The sequence below is a fragment of the Delphinapterus leucas genome, chromosome 1 (assembly GCF_059928025.1).
Source record: "Delphinapterus leucas isolate spDelLeu-1000000601 "Yukka" chromosome 1, BTC_Dleu_Yukka2, whole genome shotgun sequence".
NCBI lineage: Eukaryota > Metazoa > Chordata > Mammalia > Artiodactyla > Monodontidae > Delphinapterus > Delphinapterus leucas.
In genome coordinates this window covers 52783209-52803732 of record NC_143129.1, presented here as the reverse complement: position 1 = coordinate 52803732, position 20524 = coordinate 52783209, and the positions used below count along the sequence as shown (strand labels likewise).

The 20524-nt window shown below is 42.3% G+C and overlaps 1 protein-coding gene across 4 annotated transcripts in view; it reads left to right on the top strand.

The window, feature by feature from the left end:
- Positions 1-20524, top strand: part of RGL1 (ral guanine nucleotide dissociation stimulator like 1) — a 281489-nt gene that overhangs the window by 191804 nt on the left and 69161 nt on the right. For all 4 annotated transcript variants that reach the window (XM_022593343.2, XM_022593340.2, XM_089910063.1 and 1 more), the window contains one exon: positions 16380-16457. In XM_022593343.2, the coding sequence (XP_022449051.1) occupies positions 16380-16457 (78 nt within the window). The remainder of the gene's footprint in view (positions 1-16379; positions 16458-20524) is intronic.

Here is a 20524-nt window from a genome sequence, read left to right as displayed (position 1 = left end):
TGATCAGGCAATCCCACTCCTGGGCATATACCCTGACAAAACTATAATTCAAAAAGGTACATGTACCCCTATGTTCATAGCAGCACTACTCACGATAGCTAAAACATGAAAACAACCTAAATGTCCAACAGATGAATGGATAAAAGAAAACAATGTGGTACATATATATACAATGGAATGCTACTCAGCCATAAAAAGGAACAAAATAATTCCATTTGCAGCAACATGGATGCAGCTAGAGATTATCATACTAAGTGAAGTAAGTCAGAAAGAGAAAGAAAATGCAGTATGATATCACTTATATATGGAATCTAAAATATGGCACAAATGAACCTGTCTACAAAACAGAAACAGACTCACAGACATAGAGATCAGACTTGTGGTTTCTGGGGGCGGGGAGGGAGAAGGATGGACTGGGAATTTGGAGTTGGTAGATGCAAACTATTACATTTAGAATGGATAAATGACAAGGTCCTACTGTATAGTCCAGGGAAATATATGCAATCTCCTGGGATAAACCATAATGGAAAAGAATATTAAAAAAAGAATGTATGTATGTGTAAAACTGAATCACTTTGCTGTACAGCAGAGGTTGGCATAACATTGTAAATCAACTATAATTCAATAAAAAAATAGACTATTTTTTAGAGAAGTTTTAGGTTCACAACAAAATTAAGTGGAAAGTACAGAGACTTCCCATATAACTCCTGCACCCAATCATATCCCCACTATCAACATTCCCCCACCAGAATAGTACACTTATTGTAATCATTGACACATTATTATCACCCAAAGTCCATAGTTTACATTAGGATTCACTCTTGGTGTTGTACATTCTATGGGTTTGGACAAACGTATAATGACATGTGTCCATCATCATAGTACCATACAGAATAATCTTGCTTCACTAAAAATCCTCTGTGCTCTGCCTCTGCATCCCTCCCTACCCTACCTTAGTCCCTGTCACTCACTGATATTTTGACTGTCTCTATAGTTTTGCCTTTTCCAGAATGTTTTATTGTTGGAATCATACAGTATGTAGCCTTTTCAGAATGGCTTCTTTCACTTAGTAACATGCAATTAAGGGTCCTTCATGTTTTTTCAAAGCTTGATAGCTCATTTCTTTTTAGTGCTGAATAACATTCCATTGTCTGAATGGACCATAGTTTATTTACCCACTCACCTACTGAAGAACATCTTGGTTGTGTCCAAGTTTTGGCAGTTATGAATAAAGGTGCTGTAAACATCCATGTGCAGGTTTTTGTGTAGACATAAATTTTCAGCTCTTTTTGAGTAAATACCAAGGAGCAAGAATTTTGGATCATATGGGAAAAGTATGTTTAGTTTTGTAAGAAATTGTTAAACTCTCTTCCAAAGTTGCTGTACCATTTTGTTTTCCCACCAGCAGTGAATGAGCGTTCCTGTTGCTCCACATCCTTGTGATCATTCGGTATTGTCGGTGTTTTGGATTTTTGGCTATTCTGGTTCGTTTGCTTCTCCGTATATACTTTAGAATCAGTTTTTCAAAATCCACAGAATAACTTGCTGGGATTTTGATTGTGATTGCATTGAATCTACAGATCAAATTGGGAAGAACTGACTTGACAATATTGAGTCTTCCTATCCATGAACATGGAGTCTCTCTCCCTTTATTTAGTTCTTCTTTGATATCTTTCATCAGAGTTCTGTAGTTTTCCTTATATAGATCTTGTGTGTGTATATATATATATATATATATATATATATATATATACACTAGATTTATACCTAAATATTTTAATTTGGGGGGGAGGGTGCTGATGTAAAGGGTAATATTTTTTTAAAAAATTTTTTATTGGGGTATAGCTGATTTACAACGTTGTGTTAGTTTCAAGTGTACGGCAAAGTGAGTCAGTTATACATATACATATATCTACTCTTTTTTAGATTCTTTTCCCATATAGGCCATTACAGAGTATTGAGTAGATTTCCCTAGGTTACACAGTAGGTCCTAATTAGTTATCTATATATAGTAGTGTGTATGTGTCAATCCCAGTCTTCCAATTCATCCCTCCCCTGCCGCTTACCCCCCACCCCCCCGTAACCATAAGTTTATTTTCTACATCTGTAACTCTATTTCTGTTTTGTTAATAAGTTCATTTGTAGCCTTTTTTTTTTTAGATTCCACATACAAGTGATATCACATGGTATTTGTCTTTCTCTGCCTGACTTACTTCACGCAGTATGATAATCTCTAGGTCGATCCGTGTTGCTGCAAATGAAGGGTAATATGTTTTTAATTTCAAATTCCACTTGTGTATTGCTGGTATATAGGAAAGCGATTGACTTTTGCATGTTAACCTTGTATTCTGCAATCTTACATACTAGTTCCAAAAGCTTTTGGTTGATTCTTTTGGATTTTCTATATAGACAATCATGTCATCTGTTATCTCTTCCTTCCCAATCTATTGATATATACCTTTTATTTCCTTTTCTTTTCTCTTTGCATCAGCAAAGACTTCCTGTGCAATGTTTAAAAGCAGTGTGAGAGGGGACATCCTTGCTTAGTGGGAAAGCTTTGCATTTCTCAGCGTTAAGTATGATGTTAGCTATATTTATGTAGATGTTATTTATCAAGTCGAGGAAATTTCTTACTATTCCTAGTCTGCTGAGAGTTTTATCATGAATGGATGTTGGATATGCTGTTTCTCATCTATTGATATGATCATGTAATTTTTCTTCTTTAGCCTGTTGATATGGTGGATTACATTAAGTGATTTTCAAATGTTGAACCACCTTTGCATACTTGGAATAAATCCCTCTTGGTTGTGCCTTGTTTGATTCAGTTTGCTAATATTTTAAGGATTGTTGCATCTGTGTTCATGAGAGATCTTGGTCCATAGTTTTCTTTTCTTATAATGTCTTTGCCTGGTTTTGGTGTTAGGGTAAAGCTGGCCTCATAGAATGAGTTATGTAGCAGTCCCTCTGATCCTGTCTACTGGAAGAGATTGTAGAGAATTGGTAAAGTTTCTTTATTAAATGTTCAGAAGAATTCATCTGTGAACCCCATCTGGATATCGTGCTTTCTGTTTTGGAAGGCTATTGATTATTGATTAAATTTCTTTAATAATACAGCTCTATGCTGATTGTCTATTTCTTCTTGTGTGAGTTTTATGTAGATATGAATTTCTGACCTATATCACTTTCCTACTCCTTGAAGAATTTCTTTTAATATTTCTTGCAAGGCAGGCCTACTGGCAACAAATTCCCTCAGTTTTTGATTGAGAAAGTCTTTATTTCTCTTTCACTTTTAAAGAGTAATTTTGCAGCGTAAAGAATTCTAGGTTGGTATTTTTTTTTCCTCTCAACACTTTAAATATTTCTTTTCTTGCTTTCTAAGGAGATGGCATATATAATTCTTATCTTTGCTCCTTTTTAGTTAAGGTTAAGGTTTGTTTTTTGCTCTGGCTTCTTTCAAGATTTTTTATTTATCTTTGATTTTCTGAAGTTCGAATATGTAGTGTTTTTGGCATTTACACTGCTTGGTGTTCTTTGAGCTTCCTGGATCTGTGTTTTGTGTCTGATGCTAATTTGGGGGAAATTCCCAGTCATTATTCCTTCAAATAGTGCTTCTATTCCATTCTCTTCCTTCTCCTTCTAGTATTCCCATTACACATATGTTATGCCTTTTGTAGTTGTCCCATGGTACTTGGTATTCTGTTCTGGTTTTTTCTTTTCTCTCTCTCTCTCTTTTTTTTTTTTTTTGGTTTATTTGTTTGCTTGCTTTTCAGTTTTAGAACTCTTTTCTTATCCTCAAGCTCAGAGATTCTTTCTTCAGCCATGCCCAGCCTATTAATGAGCCCCTAAAAGGCATTCTTCATTTCTGTTACAGTGTTTTTGATCTCGATTCTTCCTTAGAATGTTCATCTCTTTGCTTATATTATCCATCTGCTCTTATATGTTGTCTACTTTTCTGATTAAATTTCTTAGCGTGTTAATTGTAGTCTTTATAAATTTCTGGTCTAATAATTCTACCATTCCTGCTATATCTGACTCTTGTTCTGATGTTTCTTTAGTCTCTTCAAAATGTGCTCTTTTGCCTTTTAGCATGCCTTGTAATTTTTGAATAAAAGGTGGATATGATGTACCAGGTGGAAGGAAATGGCATTCAGTAACGTACTTGTAATGTACGGGGGTGGGGGACAGGAAGGCATTCTGTAGTCCTGTGATTAGCTTTCAGTCTTCTGGTTAGCCTGTGCCCCTGGACTGTGAACTTCATCAGTGCTTCTCTGTTGTTTTTATTTCCTCCCTTAGGGAAAGGGTGGCTAGAAGGGCCTGGAGACGGGTATTTCCTTTTCCCCATGTGGAAGGCTAGAGAAGACTAGAGTTAGGTATTTTCCTTACCCAAGGTAGGTGAAGCTGTGACAAAGCCCCAGCAGGTTAGACTCTGGTAAAATTTTTTGTCCTGAGGGCAGGTGTTGTTAAGAAGAACAGAGTGCTCTAGTGTATTTTAATGGTTCCTTTTCCCCTTCCCTTGCTGGAAGCATGAGGAGGTTTTTCTCCTATATTAACTATGATAACCTGGTCAAGTTCCTGGAGGTAAAACTCATAGCAGTGTGGTGCTGTGTCTATGACTGGGTCCCCCTGGAGTTTTTATCCCTCAGACTTGTCCACACTAAGTCTGCATCAATTACAGTTCAGCATTTGTTTCCCATGGAGATTTCTGCTCTGCTCTGTTGTGGTTTTCTGTATCAGTCTGACGGTCTCTTCAGTTTTAGTGGGCACGGGTTTGCCTTGTGACCACACTTCTCTGACGGATCTAAGAAGAGTTGTTGATTTTCCAGTTTGTTCAGCTTTTTACGTGTTGTTAGGATGAAGTGGTGACTCCTAAGCTCCTTACTTGCTGGACTGGAAACTGGAAGTCCTCTTCTGCCCATTTTTTCATCAAGTTGTTCATTTTCTTATTGTTGAGTTTTAAGAGTTTTTGTACATTTTGGATAACAGTTCTTTATCAGTTATGCCTTTTGCAAATATTTTGTCCCTGTCTGTGGCTTATCTTATCAGTTTCTCAATTGAATGTGTACTTTAAAGAACCCCCCCCTCCCCGCACCCTACCCCCCCCACCACCACCCCGGGAACTGTGAGGTGGTTGTAGCGAACCTCCTTTTAAAAGCTCATAACACAGATCCATTCAGCTCTTAAATGCTTCCTTAGCATAAGAAGCTGGGTAAGCATTTTTGAATTGCACACAGAAATGTTCCAAATTACTTTTTGTGAAACCTCACTTAAAAATAATTAAGCTTTAAAAGAAAATTAGTTCTGTAATTAGACTAGGCACTTGCCAAATATTCCTAGATTCATGCTGCCATGCAGTGCTCATTGGATTCCCTAACTCCCTTCTCTTTTGGTAGGAGCAAGGTTTACTAATATCTTCCCTTTGTTCTTCCAGGTCCTAAGAGAGGGGGTTATGAGCAGAGAGCACTTAGGGAGCAGGTATTGGAATCTAACCTACTTAGAGGGCCTCACAGCATCTTATACTAGTGACGACCATAAGTCACTTCCAGGTGCTTGTCTCTTTATAACAGTAACACTTATATTAAATGTTACTATTAAACTCATAGTACAGTTTTTCTACACTTCTGTCTCAGAGTGATTTATGTCTAACTTCTATCACTTATGTAGGAAAGTTTTTCAATACCATGCCATTCTCTTCATTTATTTTAGTAACTTCCCTCCATAACTCTCAACAAAATCAAGTGGAAACAAACAGAGTGGTTGGTTCATCCATTGAATCTTTTGTCCCACCGTGCATGAAGAAGTTGAGATTTATTGGTCAGTTGATTCCAGGATGCTCATCCCATTTATAGAGTGGGAAAGCTTTCAGGAAATCCTAACATTGCTTTGTTTCCTTTTTTAGCTTTAAATACAGATACACTGGATATCCTGACGAGGGTGAGAATTTATTTAAACATGAAGGCCATTTCTTAGGATTTTTGTTATAGCAGATGAGTTTGAATAGATTTTGTCCAGGTTTGAGTGTTGATGACCACATAGGCAAGAAAACCCTCTGTTTGTGTATATGTTATAGGTTTTTAAAAAAAGACAGATTGCTTAAAGGTAAATTGAACTCAGATCTTATTTCCTGTGGCTATTAGGACGATGAAAGTATTGCTGATAGAAAAGAGGATTATAACAAGGGCTATGAGAATCTTTGGGTATCGAAATGCTTCTAACATCGAAAAGAACGTTGAAAACTTTTGTAGGGCACATGCTTTGTGAAGGGTCCCGTGCTCTTGCTGGCTCATGCTTTATCAGGGGGAGAAAGAGGGTTTATTTCATTAAGCCACAGAAGATACAACATTTATAATAATTTACACTCCCAACTGTGGCAGGCAGAATAATGCCTCCCACCCCAAAGATGTCCAGTCTTAATCCCTGGAACCTATGAATATATTGGGTTACATGGCCAAGCAGAATTAAGGTTGCTAATCAGCTGACCTTTTAAATAAGGAAGTTAACTTGGAGTATTTGGTTAGGACCAGTGTAATCACAAGGGTCCTTAAAAGTGAAAGGTGGAGGCAAAAGAGAGAGTCAGAGAAAAAGATGTGAGGATGGAAACAAGATCAGAGAGATACTATGTTGCTGGCTTTGAAGATAGAGGAACGGGACCCTGAGCCCAAGGATGCAGGCAGCCTCTAGAAGCTAGAAAAGGCAGTTAAATGGATTGTCTCCTATAGCAGCGGTCCCTAACCTTTTTGGCACCAGGGACCAGTTTCGTGGAAGACAGTTTTTCCACGGACCGGGGTGGGGGTGGGGCAGGGGATGGCTTCAGGATGATTCAAACGCATTACATTTCCTGTGCACTTTATTTCTATTATGATTACATTGTAATATATAATGAAGTAATTATACAACTCACCATAATGCAGAATCAGTGGGAGCCCTGAGCTTGTTTTCCTGCAACTAGATGGTCCCATCTGGAGGTGATGGGAGACAGTGACACCCGAAGGTCCACCTCAGATCATCAGGCATTAGATTCTCATAAGGAACGCGCAACCTGGATCCCTCGCGTGCACAGTTCACAGTAGGGTTCATGCTCCTGTGAGAATCTAATGCCGCCACTGATCTCACAAGAGGCGGAGCTCAGGCAGTAATGCGAGCGATGGGGAGCAGCTGATTTTAGCCCAAGGAGACTTGTGTTGGGCTTCTGACCTACACAACTATAAAATAGTAATTTTGTGTAATTTGTTTGTGGTCATTTGATGCAGCAGCGATAGAAAACGAATACAACATCAACAAAACTTTTGGTCTTGTTAGGGAACAAGGGAAATTGTTCATGATTCGATAGGAAACAAGGAATTCTTGTCAGAGAGATTGACTCTAAAAATCTAGTGCTTGTGGGCTTAGGGAAGTTGAAGGTCAAGTGTTCGCTCACCTTCACCTTGTTCTGTTCAGGCCCTCATGCCCTGTTCAGCGTGGCCCACACACTCAGCTCTGGAAGCATGGCCTGAAACAAAGGACAGGGCTTAGCCACTACCTACAAGCATTGTTCCTCTCTCTTCCCTGTACCTGTGGCTCTGCTTTGGGTTAGCCAGAAAAGTTTAATTTGGTGCTGCTATAGAATTACATCCAACTGTAATCACACGAGGGAAAATGGAAATAAGTTCTCTTCACTGCTGGGTTGCTTGTCTTTGGTAAATCTTTATTTTTGTCAAAAGGACCCAACTCTCACCCAGCATCACAGTGGGGATTCTCCATGGGAACATGTGGCTGGACAGCAGAATCTGGATGGTAGTGATGGTTCTGCTAGAATAAACACTAAAAGGTTGCTGTCAAGGACTGAGCCTCAGAGCTTCACCAGGCTAGCTTTCTTTTCTGGGAATGAAAGAAAAATGTTTCTCTCAAGTAGCTCTTTTTTGAAAAAAAAATTTCACTTGGCAAAGGGAGGCAGCACATGCAGTTATCTTTCTTTTTTAGAAAAGAATACCAAATTGCCCAGCAGGTTTTTAAAAAATGTGCTTATGTTTGGAAACTACAAAGCAAAACTGACAAAAAAACCTGAAAGGCAAGGTGCATACATTCTGAGTGATTATCAGAAAGTTTTCAATTCACCTTTGATAACCTAAAGCTATGGTTTTGACCATTTTCTAGCAGTTGGTGGGAGGGGTTGATCACAAACCCCTTTAAGAATCTGCTAAAAACTATGGACCCTCTCTAGCAAAAAAAAAACAAAAAAAACAAAAAAAAACCACATCACCAAATTTGGCTTATGGCTTAGGGATTCGCAAACTTCCCTAAGTTCATCCAGGGACCCTAGGTTGTGACTCTCCAGGCAAAGGTTTCCTAGCATGAGTGACAGGACCCTGTGGGTGGCCATTAGGAGTCAGAGGAGGGCACTGCTCCTAGTATGAGTATGGTTCTGAAAAGTAAATTCATTAATTTCATTAAAGTAAATGCAATGTTTTTTTTTTTTTTTAAAAGGTATATCTCTGAAACTTTAAAAGGAAAAGGGGACTGGCTGTTTTTGAGTTAATTTTATTTATTTATTTTTTTAATCACTTTTCTCTTACTTGACATTTCTTTTTTTTGTGGTACGCAGGCCTCTCACTGTTGTGGCCTCTCCCGTTGTGGAGCACAGGCTCTGAACGTGCAGGCTCAGCGGCCGTGGCTCACGGGCCCAGCCGCTCCGCGGCATGTGGGCTCTTCCCGGACCGGGGCACAAACCCGTATCCCCTGCCTCGGCAGGCGGACTCTCAACCACTGCGCCACCAGGGAAGCCCTGACATTTCTTTTTTTTAACCTTTTGTGGAGTGAACTTAGCCCTGGAGAATGACTTCAAGATCCTAGTCCTGGGAAATGTAATTCTTTTGCCTTTGGTCTCTACTGAAGTTGCCAGCAAGCACCAATTTAGATAAATGGATGTTATATTGAGTTTTGTGAGCACAGGAGAGAAAAGTAGTCTCCAAACTGATGGGATACCATGATACTAAATTCATTGTCATTGTATTTGATTTTACGTAGCATTTTTCATAAGATTCTTTTTTTTTTTAAATTTTTTGTCTGCGTTGGGTCTTTGTTGCTGCACGCAGGCTTTCTCTAGTTGCGTTGAGCGGGGGCTACTCTTTGTTGCGGTGCGCGGGCTTAATGTGGTAGCTCCTGTTGCGGAGCATGGGCTCTAGGTGCGCGGGCTTCAGTAGTTGTGGCACGTGGGCTTAGTAGTTGTGGCTCGCGGGCTCTAGAGCACAGGCTCAGTAGTTGTGGCGCACGGGCTTAGTTGCTCCGCGACATGTGGGATCTTCCAGGACCGGGGCACGAACCCGTGTCCCCTGCATTGGCAGGCAGATTCTTAACCACTGCACCACCAGGTAAGTCTGAGAAGATTCTTGAAGAGCTCTGCAAGAGCATCTTTTTGTGGTCGGGGAAAACTGAACCACAGGCTCGCACTGACTTGTTAATAATGTATTAATTCATCTTAAACCTAAGGAAAATCCCAACTTGTAGACAGATTCTGTGGTTGTCAGGGTGCTGCCTGCTCCCTGCCCCCAGTTGTAACGGGTTTCTTCTGTCGACCTTCTGACCTTTGTTGTGTCTGCAGCGGCTGTAGCATGCTAACAAGACAGATTCGCAGCTGATGGTTTAGAATTGTTACCAATTACAGGTGGAAGAAGGAGGCACCGATGAGCCACCAAGCTCTTGGGGGCAGTAAACGGGCCAGAGAAGAGAGATGGGTGACAAGGACCTGCAGTAGAAAATAGAAGAAACCTGACAGCAAGGGCATGAAGGCCATCAGACTTGAGAAAAAACTTTAAATGTGAATGAGAAACAAGTTATAGCAAGAGACACCTTTTCATTTTCTTTCCCTGGCTGAATAGTGACTGTAAAGTATTTGTCCTTTTCTTGGTCTCCCTCTCAGACAGTTGTAGGTTGGGGCTGGAGGTGGAGATAGTATTGTCAAGGGAAGTCTTATAGTGTCTTGAAACCATCAAGTGGAACAGAAATACTAGGTACTTTGGCTATTAATGTTCCCTTAACTATCAGGGAGATGGTAAAGGGAACATTAATGTTCCTGCTACCATCATCAATAATATGGAGATAATGTGACGAATTGAAGGGCAAGGAAGGTGGAGGGCCCTTCGCAGCAAAGGCCTGGAGGGGAGGACTGAGGCTCCTTCTGGGTTTTTTGACTTTTTTTCTGATCATGGGAGAACTTTGCCTAGAGAACGAGACCTCGTGAGTGAAATCACACTGCCTGGTTCTCTGTTCGGCATCATTGACCCCTTCCTTTCTTGCAAGAGAACAAGGAGTTTTTGCCTGTTGTCTCTGACCTTTGTCCTCTCCTTGAATAACTGGCTCCATGGTGGTAGCAAGACCTTTCCAAGGTAGGCTTGGTGGCCGTGACCCAGTTGTCAGGTCACCCTTGGGTGGAGAGGTGCCTGCCGTGGAGGGTATTACTCGGAGTGATTAAAAGCAAGCCCCTGGCTGCTCTGTGGTGTGCGGTCTGCAGCCTTAATCAAGGCCTCACTTGGTGTTCCCGACATCTGCAGGCTGTTTCACTGTGTCATTCTTCTGAGTCAAGGTCAGCTTCTGAACATTTTCCTCATACCTGACCTGTGTTCTTGTGGGTCAGTTAAAGAAAAAATGCTTCAGATGTTCACAGGCTGGGGTTGATTAGAAAAGCAAAGGCTCCCAGAGGTCCTTGAGTCAGCAGCTTCATGTGAGGTCTCTCCTGCCTTAACTTCCTCCTCTCTGTTCTTTCATCATCCCCAGTAAGTAGCTTCTTCCCTTCCCTCCCCTCCCCATCCTCAACTATTCGTGATAGTAGAGGGCATTAATGAATTCATTTGGCAAATGTTTAGTGAGTGTCCGCTAAGCGCAGGCTCTACTCCAGGCTCAGGGCATATAGCAGTAAGCGAGGTAAAAGGGTGAAAGCAAAGCCCTGACCATGGCCGGCCAGGCCCTCGTGATCTGCCCCTGCCACCTGCATGCTCACCTCCTTCTCTGTCTCCGCTTCATCTGTTCTGCTCCTTCCTCACTGGTCTTCTTGACGTTTCTCAAGCGCACCATCCTGCCACTGTCCCAAGGCCTTTGCCCTGGCTCTCCCCTCCGCTTGGAAGGCTCTCCTCCTAGAGATGTGTGTGGCCCATTCGCTCGCCTTCTGGAGGATTTTAGTTCACTGTCACATTCACGTCAGGCCTTTCCTGGGCACTCATGTGAAGCAGCTACCTCAGGCCCTCCAATCATGTCTGAGTGCCCTTGCCTACTTTATTTTTCTCCATTGCACTTTTCACCATCTGACTAGTATATATTAACTAATTACTAGTTTATTGCTTATCTCCCCCCACTACATTGTGCTCCATGAAAACAGGGGCTTTGGTTAGTTCACTGCTGTATCCTCAGCGCACAGAATAGTACCTGAAAATAGGCTTTAATAAATACTCATTGAATGAGGACTAAATGAGTGAAAGAATGAATGACTGAGTAAGTGAAAAGCCCAAGGTTTCTAGCCTCAAAGAACTTATCATTTGGTGGAGGGAGACATAAAATAAATAAACAAAATAACTATGGTTTGTGTGATCGGGTGTTGACTCAGCGACTGGGCTCTAGAGTCTGACTGTCAAGGTTCAAATCCCTCCTTTACTTACTAGCTGTGTCTTTGAGGGCAAATTACTTAAGCTCTCTGGGCCTCATTTTCTCATCCATTAAATAGGAAGAATAATAATACCATCATCTAGGATTATTGTGAGAATTAAATGAAACAATCCATATAAAGTGCTTAGCATGGTGCCTGGTATATAGGGAGCTCTCACTAATTATTAACTGCTGTTATCATGGGATCACCTGCCGTAATCAAGTGGAGCCTGAAAGGTTCTTCAGGATTATCCCCATCCTGGTCTGATGTTGCTGAGACTTTTCTGTTAGAGAGTAAAGGTTAGAAAGCACCCCCGCCGCCACCACCAGAAGTACTGTCCCTGGGGATAACTTTATCTTAAGATTTCTTTGAACCACAAGTATCCCTGGTCGTCCCTTCAAACACATATTAAACGTTTTATCTGCACGGATAGGCTCCAAACAATACATCCATCCCCCCTGGAAATAACTGTTTCCTGTTTAAATATTAGCAACCAGTTAAACGTTATATTGAGGTTTTTTTTTTCTTTTTCTAGTAAATTTTAGGCTGCAGTAAAAATTGCGCAAGGCTGTACTTTAGGAGACGTTTGTAAATCTTTCTTTTGCCTTGTGATACAGAGAAAACCATGTCAGAAGTCATTCTGATAATTTGTATTTTAAGGTTTATGAATTGCCATTTAAAGAAGGGCAGTTTGGTAAGCCTTCTTAAGAGGTTCGAGCTTTGATCTTAAATTCTAGGGAGGTTTTGCAGAAATTGGAGGTGACATTGTTGACAGGTTTGTCTGTAGCTACTCATTAATTAAACACACACACACATACACACCCTTCATTTACTCCCCTGGAGTAAATGCATTGAACTTGACTTTGGTTTTTGATGGGAAGCTATGAGAGGGTCCAGGAAACATCAAAGAAACACTCTTAATCTCATAAAACTAACTCCTAACTCTCAAACGACCTAGCTTGAACGTCAAAGAGTTCTTGATTCCAGTGCTGGTCTAGTTTCTTTTCTGTAAGGCTTTAATTCTCCTTAATGATAAGAAAAGTGCAGGGGCAAATAATCGTCCCCTCCCCAGTCCGTTAAATTCCAGAGGGTTATAGGCTTTTTAATTTTATCTTGCTTCTAAAGGTCTCCTTTGTAAAACTGTATATACATTTTTTTTTGTATTCTTATACTGCTTACACCTTCAAGGTCTCAGCTTTAAGATCTTAAAAGTTCCTTTCGCATTTTAATTTTAGATTTTTGTAACGATCACAGCTATCCTAAAGCTTTTTTATGCTCCTGGACCATTAGAAATGAAGGCACAGACAGGTTAAGACACTTGTATAAGCAAAAAGCCAAAGAATGCCTTTATAGAGACAAATATGAACCTAGTCGCTGGGAAGTTCATTTCCATGTCTGCCTAGGGAACCCCACTAGACCACTCATTTGCTCCCAACAAATAGCCATCAGCATGCCTGCTGGGTGCCAGCCCTTGCTTTAAGCTCTAAAGAGTAATGAGCAGAAGAGACAGAAGTCCTGCTCTCGTGGGGTTTGTGTTCTAATGGACAATAGCTGTATGAATTGCACAGTATACTAGAATGTGTTAAAGGCTGTGGAGGAGAATAAAACAGTGGTGTTAGTGTTGGTTTACATAGGATGGTCAGGGAAGGCCTCGCTGATAAAGTGACATTGGAGCAAAGACCTGCAGGGGCCCAGGGAGTGCACCATCGGTGTGGGCGTGGGAGGCGGTGGCAGTGAGTGTGCAGAGATTCTGAGGCAGGAGGATGCCTGGCGTGTGTGCGTGTGTGTGTGTGTGCGTGTGTGTGCGTGCGTGTGCGTGCGTGCGCGTGTGTGCGTGCGTGTGTGTGTGTGCGTGTGTGTGCGTGCGTGTGTGTGGTGTGGGGAAGCAGCAAGGAAGCCAGTGAGGCTGAGGGGAAGTGAGTGAGTGTAGGAGACGTGGTCAGAGATATCAGGGGCAGGTCACTTAGGGCCTCAGGAGATGGGTAAGATGTTGGCCTTTCCGAAGAGTGGGAGCTGGGGGAGGGTCTTGAGCAGAGCAGCGGCATGAACAGCATCGCTGCGGCTTGAGGCAGACATGCCAGGAGAGGCGTTAAGCGCCTGTTGCATGGATCCAGCCAAAGATGGTGGCAGTGTGAGCCAGGGCAGAGTGATGAGAAGTGCTGGGATTCAGGATATGTCATAAAGGCAGAGCCAAAAGATTTTTCTAGTGGATCGGGCAGAGAAGAAAGAGTTAGGGATGCTGCAGCCTTTAAAGAGCCTGAGTGCCTGGACCGTGTGCGCCACCACACACATGCCTTGTTATTGATGGTCCTGATTGGTCTCCAAGTTATTACGAACCAATCATGCTGGTCCTGACTATGAGCCTCTACTCATAATACTTTGCTGGCCGGGAGAAGTATCCATGTGGTCTTCTGAGCAGATGGTACCGGGTTCATTAAGGAGAGAGGACGTTGCTCCCTCACCAGTGTAAGTTACTTAGTGCTTTGTGACACCGTCTGACTGCACCTGTGGCATCGCATTCTGGGAACAGAACTGTGATGGGTGCTCATGTCATCCCAGCCAGCATCTCAGCTCTGAGTCTGAAAAACGCAGAGAAAGAGCAGCAGAGTGTGAGAAGCAAAAGTAAAGACAAGGAATAGGAAGACCAGGGGATTTTTAGTATGAACATCTCTGGAAAGAAAAATATCAGGTGCAATAAAATGTGTATCTTTCCCTCGTGAAGCTTTTTCGCTTTTATTTCGACCTCTCAGAGGTTCCAGTTGGAAGATAAAAGATGCAATATTTCCGGGATAACCAGAAAGAGAATTAATGAAGGAACACAGAATGTGACCAAAACGAAGGTTAAGTCCCGCATTTAGTCACCGAGGGCTGGAAGGCGGGAGTTTATGGATCACTCAAGTCAGATGGGTGGCGGGCACAGTGGCCTCCCTCTTCACTGTACTTACCCCATCTTTCCTACTTAAATAAACCAGAGTCTGTTGTGAGGGAACATGAGGACAGGGTTTGCTATGACGGTGGCCAAAGAGAGAGCCAAGAAATCCCACTCTATTTATTTACTAGGAATCTCATTTCCCAGCCCTGCCTTGCCCACATGGGGCTGCATAAATCTTAATCTGACTGAGTTCTTATCTCAGGGAAAGCAAAGGGTAGCCCTGGAAGCCTCTAAATAGCAGGTGCAGGACAGAATGAAGAGGAACAGGGAGGGCGGAGGCCAGTGGAAAATATCTCTGGGAGGCCAAGGAGTCTATAAGGCTGATGAGCTTGAGAAGGAGCACGTGGATGGGGAAGGGGGCTGATCCCTGCGGGCGTAAAGTAGAACCTGCCGGGATAGGGCGATGGGGAGACCAGATGGACTGGCATTCTGTCAAACCAGATGGTGGGCTTTTATTTTTAAAAGGGCTTGTAAATCCTAGGAACAAGGAACCATAAGGGTACTGGGGTTCTTAATCCTATTAGTAGAAGACAGAAGTGTTCTCTTTAAAAATGTAAACCCCACCAGTTATAGAATTTCTATTATCAAAACTTTGGGACAGATTACCAGCTTGTGAAACTCCAAGGAATCTCTGAATTCTCCACTGATGGGAAGAGAAACTGCAGAAATAGTCCAGGCATTATAAGTTAACATAAAGGCTCCTCCTTAGGAGTCTAAAGTGAATTTACTAAATGAACATTCTGAACCAAACAAAGCATGATATATTTGTATGAAATAGACTTGCTTACCTATGGAGTTGGAAGGACATCTAACAGTGTAACCAGGGACTGATCAATGTTTTTTTTTTTTCTTTTTGCGGTACGCGGGCCTCTCACTGTTGTGGCCTCTCCCGTTGCGGAGCACAGGCTCCGGACGCGCAGGCTCAGTGGCCATGGCTCACGGGCCCAGCCGCTCCGTGGCATGTGGGATCTTCCCGGACCAGGGCACGAACCCGTGTCCCCTGCATCGGCAGGCGGACTCTCAACCACTGAGCCACCAGGGAAGCCCCTGATCAATGTTTTAATAAGTTTTGAGTTTGTAATGAGACAAATTTTAAAATTTAGGCACCTATTGCTTTCTAAACCGTTGTTCCCCTTTGTCCCCCTTCCCCAGTGGCTGGGGAAGCCTAGATCAGCCTGACCTCGGTGTACACACTGCTGCCCTCTTGGTTGCTGAGACACGAGGATTCTGTTCTTCAGTCCTTGTCTCTATCTCAGCCTTTACTTGAGGGTTTGGAATTATTTCCATCACCTTCCTCCAATAGGACCTATCCTCAAGGAGACCAGACTCATAAGCAGAGCGTGGAGTCGTCATCTTGTGCCCATGTGTGGCACAGGCGTGAAGGTTGTGCAAGCAAAGCCACATCTTCCTTCAGTAGCTACACAGAGAGGTTGATGCTCCAGAGTTCATGAGGAATCTCCCACCTGTGCATCACATAACGCCTGATTCTCCTGCTAAGAGGAAAAGAGTAATTTCATCGAAAAAAATCCAAAGAAATGTTAAATATTAAGAGAAAGTTTTAAGTAATGTGATTCATTGCTAAATCACTTTCCTTGTAGACCGTATATTTATACATACACACACACACACACATATATATACACACACATATATATGTTTACCCATTAAATAAATATCAATAATATAGTATCATTTTTGATGTTATTTCACAGATATTACTTTCCTTAAATACTCCTGAAAAGTAGAACTGTTGTGTTTGAAATGGAAAAGAGTTGCTCTCCAACACTACTGACTGTATTTTCTGTTTGTCTGTTTGTTTGTTTGTTTTTATCTATAAAGGTATGGAAACCTGACAAGCCCAAACTGTGAAGAAGTTGGAGGCCAAAATTCATCAGAGTCTAAGACGGTGATCAGGAAGTGAGTCTGCCTCTTCTCTGCATTACAAGCTCTCAGTCAAGACTTATTATCTTAAAAGAATGTAATTTAGTGGAGTTTTTAATTTCCTTTGGAATGTTGCCATGGTTTTTTTCCATAATACATATAAAGTCATAGAAGTATTTTTTGACCATCTAATGCTATTCGTTTATTCATTCAGTAAACATGTATTGATCACCCACTCTTGGCCAGGCCCTGTGCTAAGGGATACAGCTATGAACAAAATAAGTAAGTCCAAGCTCTTATGAAGTTTATATTTTAGTAGAGAGAGAGAGAGAGAGACAAAGAATCCAGGCAAAAAAGAATGAAGGAGGGCAGGGGGGCTAGATCCTGATGGAGACTTTGATTCACATAGGCTTTCTGATCTGATCTGGAGACATTGGAGCAGAAACCTGCATGTGGTGCAGGTGAGGCCTTGTGAATGTCCAGGCAGGGAGAATATGGAAAAAGCTCTGCGGCAGGAACAGTGTTTGAGAACAAGTAGAGGGGTGAATGAGGCTGCAGCCAAGTGAATGAAGTGGCAAGTACTGGGGCATGAGATCTGTAAGGGCCCCTCATCACATGGAGGCTTTGGGAAGGATGCTGAATTTTATTCTGAGAAAGATAAGAAACACCTAACAGGCCTTTAGGAGAATAGTGCTATGGCCTGGTTTATATTTAAAAGGCCTACTCTGGCTCTGTGTGGAAAATAGACCATGACATTGGGGACAGGGGCAAGAGTGGCAGCAAGGAGCCCGGTTAGGGCCCTTACGTGGGTCCAGGCAAGGGGTGATGACAGCATGGACGTGAGTAGTAGTAGTAGTTGTCAACATCGTCATTATAGGAGTGGTAACAAGAAGTAGTAGCTTGTAGTAATGACAGCTTCTGCAGAAGTCCTGAAGGTGTTGCTGACAGGATGTACTGATGCAGTGGGTGCGGCATATGAGACAAAGAAGAGGCAAGGATGCTTCCAAGGGTTGTGTGTGAACGAGTGATAGAATGGAGCCCCGGCTTTATGCGATAAGAAAGTTTGGTGGGGAGCATGTGTCAATAATTTCATCTTAGACGTGTTAATTTTGAGGTAATTGGGTGAGTGTAGATTCCAGGGAGAAGTCTAGGCTGGAAGCATGCATTTGGGCATCCTTAGTTTAGACGTGGTGTTTAAAGCTATGGGAATGGATGTGACCTCCTGTGGATGAAGGGTAAATCTAGAAGGGAAAGGTCCAAAGACTGAGCCTTGGTTCCCTCCAGTACTGAGACTTAGGAAAGCGGACGGTCCAGCAGGGGAGACTGGAACAGAGCAGGCAGGGGGAAGGCGAGGAAAGAAGCTGTGTTCCAGAAGACAAGCGGAGAGGGGGTTTTGGAGGGGGCGTGACCAACTGTGTCTGATGCTGCCCAGACATCAAGAGAGAGGGGTCTGGGGAGTGACTCCTAATTTTGCCACACTTCCGTCTTTGGCACGCATGGCAAGCGCAGTTTTGGTGGATGCAGATGTGGGTTAAGAGAGGTTAGAAGGGGAGGAAGTGGGGACGACAAGTTTAATGACTCTTTGGAAGAGTTATGTTGTAAAGGGAAACAGAAATGGGGCGGAGGATGAGGGCAAGGGATGGTCTTTTCATTGTGCCTTTTTTTTTTTTTAAATGGGAGGTAGTTTATGCTGATGAATTTGATCCAGCAGTCAGTGAAGAAGAAATCCACGATGTAGGGGTACAGGCTGCTGAAGGAGTGAGGTTCTTGAGTAGATAGGTTATATACTAGGGTGCTTGAAACCACTCGTGGTTTCATTTTGGGATCAAAAGTTCAGGGAGGTAATCCTATGGAATTTTTAACTGTTCAGGCAATTGGCTGATGGACTCCTTTCTCCAGGAGCCAGGGATATAAAGATGAGAAAACTGGGTATCTTTTTAACTCCTGAGTTAGTTGTCAGGTAGTTTCATAATTTTATTGGATGGGCCATAACCTTCCAGAAAACTAAACACACCAGTGTAGATATTTGAATGCCAAGTGCAAGGTGTGGTGAGTGGAAGAGATACCTTATCCCTAGAGGGCTTTAGGGAGGCTTCTTGGAAGAGGTGACATCTGAAGCAGGCTTTGAAGGAGCGTGAAGTTTTGGATGGTAGAGCCATTTAGGAAGAGGGGACAGTGGGATCAAATCAGGGAAGTGCAGAGTATATGATATTTGGGGGAACAACACAATTGGGGCAGCTGCTTCACTGTGTACATGTTGGGTGAGGGCAGCTAGTGGAGCTGAAGTTATCGTGAAAGGTTTGAATTTCTCACAAATTCAAGAGGGTTTGGACTTTCCCTGGTAAGCAGTGGGCAGTCAGCCCTAAAAAGTTTTTGCAGGAGGGAAGTCGTATAATCAGATAGGTAATTTGAGGGAATGGATTAGACTTACAACCTTTTTTTTTTTTTCTTGTGGTTCTTTATTATCTCATTGTTGTGCCCAATCCAGATGCCACTGCCTAGCCCATAAATGCCACATCACCATCGCCTGGGAACTTGTTAGGAATGCAGAGTCTCAGGCCCCGCCCCAGACCTCGATTAGAATCTGCATTTTAATGAGATCCTCAAGTGATTCCTATGCATTTTAAAGTTTGAGAATCGTAGGATTAGAGGGGTTATGTTGTTGTTAGTTTTGTTTATCCATGAAAACTTACGGAAATAATAATTTTTTTAAAACAAGAACCTTTTTAGAATGAATTTTAAAACATATGTTAAAGAAGAGATACTCTACGAATTGAGTGGCCAGCTTGTCAAATGTAACCTCGATCTGTGACCAGATGCGGCAATAAGCGTGTTGTTATCTACGTATTTTGGAATTGCGCCACGTCTAGAGCTACCATTCAACCAGCCACCTGAAAACTCTGAGGAGAGTAACAGTATGAAAACTATCGAGAGCTTTGCTGTTTCCCAGGGGGTGTTTTGAGGTTAAATAGTTTTCTGGGAAGTAGCAGTTAAAGCAAATTGATTTGTACTCTGCACGTGAAGAGTCATGCTCATTCTTTCAAAGGCCTGTTCTAAAACTTCATTCAAATGAATTGTACACCAGGAACAGTAACGTGGGTGAGACTCCAGGATAAGCTGTTTTAAAGGGCTTTACAGTTTTAAGCATATGAGGCCTTAACAAAGAGCTTCACATAGAACTCCCCTGAGGGGTCCATCATCTGAGGACAATCGTCCTTTCCTAAAGCCTCACAGTGAATTGGTAGAAAGTTCTTGACCCTTTTCCTCAGACTGAGTTGCCTTTTTAAAAAATTATGCCTGATGAAAATATGCCACTTTATCGTATAATGGGTCACTCTGTCCTACAGATACTGGAATGCTAAAATCCCTTCTCTCTGCTGACCTCTTTTCTTCTTTCCATTTCCCTTTCTTCTGTCTTTTTTGGGTTTTTTCCCTCCGCTTCTCCTTTTATTATTTTTCATCTCACTTGAGCATTCTCTTTTTGTTCTCTTTTTCACAAGTTACCCTTCTGATCATTTCTGTGACTTGATAGGGTCACTGCTTTGTCTGTTTTTGGAGGAAATCAGGGAAGCACCTTGTCCATTCCACATGTAACACATGGAAAGTTCCTCGATCATCTCAGAGCTGCAGCAGCTGACTTGTAGCAGTGACTGAAGGCTTCCTGATGGCTGATAGATGTGTAGGAGATATGGCTATATGCCAGTTCTCAGTGGGGGAGTTTTGCCCCCAGAGGACATTTGGCAAGATCTGGAGAATTTTTGGTTGTTTCAACTTGGTGGGGAGGTGCTCTGGCATCTAGTGGGCAGAGGCCAGGATTGCTGCAAAACATTCTACCATGTGCAAGACCGGCCCCTCTCCCCCCTGCAACAAAGAATTACCTGACCCTAAATATCAATAGTGCCTAGGTAAGAAACCCTGCTGGATGGCGATGAGGCTGCTGCAGTGCTCAAGTGAAAACTGTCTTTATTTATGAACATCTAAATATATGTAAAAAGAATACCATACTTATTTGGAAATTTATTTATTTATGCCCCTTCTTATAATTAGGCGAATCCAGTGCTGAAGTGGCCGTGGAGCCAGCCTCATGGAAGGTGACAGGCCCT